The 3,660-nt window shown below is 36.5% G+C and overlaps 1 protein-coding gene across 1 annotated transcript; it reads left to right on the top strand.

The window, feature by feature from the left end:
- Positions 1–653: 653 nt before the first annotated feature.
- LOC116143138 (uncharacterized mitochondrial protein AtMg00810-like) lies at positions 654–1,481 on the top strand. Its single transcript, XM_031428555.1, has 2 exons — positions 654–1,029; positions 1,129–1,481. Exons 1-2 carry the CDS (start codon positions 654–656, stop codon positions 1,479–1,481), a joined length of 729 nt encoding a protein of 242 aa, XP_031284415.1.
- Positions 1,482–3,660: the final 2,179 nt, after the last annotated feature.

The following is a 3,660-nucleotide window of genomic DNA, read 5'->3' as shown; positions in this document are numbered from 1 at the left end:
GGAATAGTTAATCTCTATTCTCCCTCTTTGGGGTGGGGGGGGTGGTATTGGACAATAATAAACTTGAAAATGAAGATCACATGCAATTGCAACTCACCACTACTTTACAAAAGTGCTCTCGGCACATTTTAGATGAGAAGGGGTAGTCATGGTCTATATTGTAATTTAATAGTCAATTATTTTGTTGCTGAGTTGTACAAAGATTAGTGGTAGAGTTAGTTATTCTTTTTTCTTCGAGAATCATCTGTACAGAAGGCATATTTAGGCTAGTTTTTGTACTCGTTTCACAATACTATACAATATACTCAATTGAGGAATTCTTTAGCCAAACACTGGTATTCTCCTTTCCTAAAGCTTTCTTGTGCCCTGTTTTCAATTGTAACAAATAAAACTATTTGTAACCTCAAAGAGCAAGAAGAGACACCAAGATATGAAGAAACAAGCAAGAATGAACATAAAGTTAATCAAAGATAGGTATACCAGTTCATATTATAAAACCTAAATGAAAGAAAATACCAAAAAAAAAAANATGCAAACTCCTCAAAAGTTTATATGGACTCAAGCAAGCTTCACGTCAATGGCATGCAAAATTTCCCAATTCTCTCATTCACTATGGTTTTACACAGTTAACTTCTTATTATAGTTTATTTACCATGGTGACAAAAGATTCATTTACAGCTTTGTTAGTGTACATTGATGACATTGTTGTTGCTTCCAATTCCATTGCTTGCATTGAGTCTCTCAAGAACTTTTTGAACACTTCCTTCAAAATTAAGGATTTGGATCCACTTCGATATTTTCTCAGCATTGAGGTAGCAAGATCTACCAAAGGAATTCATTTGTGTCAGCGAAAATACACACTGGCTATACTCTCAAACTCTGGTACTCTCGGCTCCAAACCTGCCAAACTACCTATGGATCAAAATCTCAAGTTGCATAAAGACTCTGGCACTCCACTCCAAGATTGTAGCTCTTTCAGGAGACTCATTGGCAGGCTTCTATACTTGACAATCACTAGGCTAAACATTAGTTAGTCAGTCTAACTTCTCAGCCAGTTCATGTCTCAGCCAAGTGAACTTCATCTACATATTGTACACAAGATTTTAAAGTATCTTAAAAGCAACCCAGATCAGGATCTTCTCCTCTCGGCTAACTCCCCTCTTAATTTGTATGGTTATTGTGATTCCGATTGGGCTTCATGCCCTGATACCCGAAAATCAACCATTGGTTTTTGCCTCTTCATTGGACAATCCCTTGTCTCTTGGAAATCCAAAAAGCAGTCCGTTGTATCTCGTTCTTCTACCAAGGCTGAGTACCGTGCTATGGCAGCCACTTGTTGCGAGTTTACATGGATTCGTCAAATATTTCATAACTTGAGCATTCCACAACCTAATCTTGCCATTCTCCATTACGACAATCAAGCAGCCTTACATATTGATGCGAAGCCCGTTTTCCACGAACGTACGAAGCACATAAAGTAGATTGTCACATCATTCAAAACAAAATTCAAGAAGGAAGCATTGCCACTGCCCATGTCCCTAGCCACTCACAGTTAGCCGATATATTCACTAAAGTACTCTCTTCTTTCCAAGATGGGAATAGTTAATCTCTATTCTCCATCNATGCAAACTCCTCAAAAGTTTATATGGACTCAAGCAAGCTTCACGTCAATGGCATGCAAAATTTCCCAATTCTCTCATTCACTATGGTTTTACACAGTCAACTTTCGATTATAGTTTATTTACCATGTGACTAAAGATTCATTTAAAGCTTTGTTAGTGTACGTTGATGACATTGTTGTTGCTTCCAATTCCATTGCTTGCATTGAGTCTCTTAAGAACTTTCTAAACACTTGCTTCAAAATTAAGGATTTGGGTCCACTTCGATATTTTCTCAGCATTGAGCTAGCAAGATCTACCAAAGGAATTCATTTGTGTCAGCGAAAATACAATCTGGATATACTCTCAAACTCTGGTACTCTCGGCTCCAAACCTGCCAAACTACCAATGGATCAAAATCGCAAGCTACATAAAGACTCCGGCACTGCACTCCAAGATCATAGCTCTTTCAGGAGACTCATTGGCAGGCTTCTATACTTGACAAACACTAGGCCATATATTAGTTATTCAGTCCAACTTCTCAGCCAGTTCATGTCTCGACCAAGTGATCTTCACCTACAAGCTGCACACAAGATTTTAAAGTATCTCAAAAGCAATCTAGGTTAGGGTCTTCTCATCTCGGCTAACTCCCCTCTTCAGTTGCATGGTTATTGTGATTCCAATTGGGCTTCATGCCCTGATACCTGAAAATCAACCACTGGTTTTTGCCTCTTCATTGGACAATCCCTTGTCTCTTGGAAATCCAAAAAGCAGTCTGTTGTATCTCGTTCTTCTACCGAGGCTGAGTACCGTGCTATGGTAGCCACTTGTTGCAAGTTTACATGGATTCGTCAAATATTTCATGACTTGCACATTCCACATCCTAATCCTGCCATTCTGCATTGCGATAATCAAGCAGCTTTACATATAGCTGTGAAGCCCGTTTTCCATGAACGTACCTTAGCACATAGAAGTGGTTTGTCACATCATTTGAAACAAAATTCAAGAGAGAAGCATTGCCACTGCCCATGTCCCTAGCCACTCACAGTTAGTCTATATATTCACTAAAGCACTCTCTTCTAATGTGCTTAATACTCTTCTTTCCAAAATGGGAATAGTTAATCTCTATTCTCCCTCTTTGGGGTGGGGGGGGTGGTATTGGACAATAATAAACTTGAAAATGAAGATCACATGCAATTGCAACTCACCACTACTTTACAAAAGTGCTCTCGGCACATTTTAGATGAGAAGGGGTAGTCATGGTCTATATTGTAATTTAATAGTCAATTATTTTGTTGCTGAGTTGTACAAAGATTAGTGGTAGAGTTAGTTATTCTTTTTTCTTCGAGAATCATCTGTACAGAAGGCATATTTAGGCTAGTTTTTGTACTCGTTTCACAATACTATACAATATACTCAATTGAGGAATTCTTTAGCCAAACACTGGTATTCTCCTTTCCTAAAGCTTTCTTGTGCCCTGTTTTCAATTGTAACAAATAAAACTATTTGTAACCTCAAAGAGCAAGAAGAGACACCAAGATATGAAGAAACAAGCAAGAATGAACATAAAGTTAATCAAAGATAGGTATACCAGTTCATATTATAAAACCTAAATGAAAGAAAATACCAAAAAAAAAAAACAGAAGCCAGAGCAACTGACTTTAATGCCAGCACAGTCAAAGCCTTTGTGTGGCTAAAAGATCGAAACTTTCAATGACCCTCTAGTTTCTTTCCACTAAAAACCCTGGTAATGCCGCTTTGCTAAAGGAAATGAAGTTTATTTTTGTGTGTTGTGAAAGACAAACAGTCAAACACAGAGCCAAGGTATTATATAAGGTTTTTTTTTTAATGAAAATAAGAAGTTATTAAGTATATTTTTTTATCTAAAAATAAAAACAAAATAATAATAATAATAATAATAAAAGTTGTAAAAATTATTAAAAATGTACACTAAAATTTACCGTTTTCTAGTAATTTTTATTATTATTACATCTTTTTTATTTTCCTTTAACCTTGTACTGTATTACAATATTCTCTCATTTTTTTCCATAACCTTATTGTA

Source organism: Pistacia vera, unplaced genomic scaffold, assembly GCF_008641045.1.
Source record: "Pistacia vera cultivar Batoury unplaced genomic scaffold, PisVer_v2 Contig426, whole genome shotgun sequence".
NCBI lineage: Eukaryota > Viridiplantae > Streptophyta > Magnoliopsida > Sapindales > Anacardiaceae > Pistacia > Pistacia vera.
The sequence above is the reverse complement of the archived record's forward strand: the minus strand, read 5'-3'. Positions and strand labels throughout refer to the sequence as shown.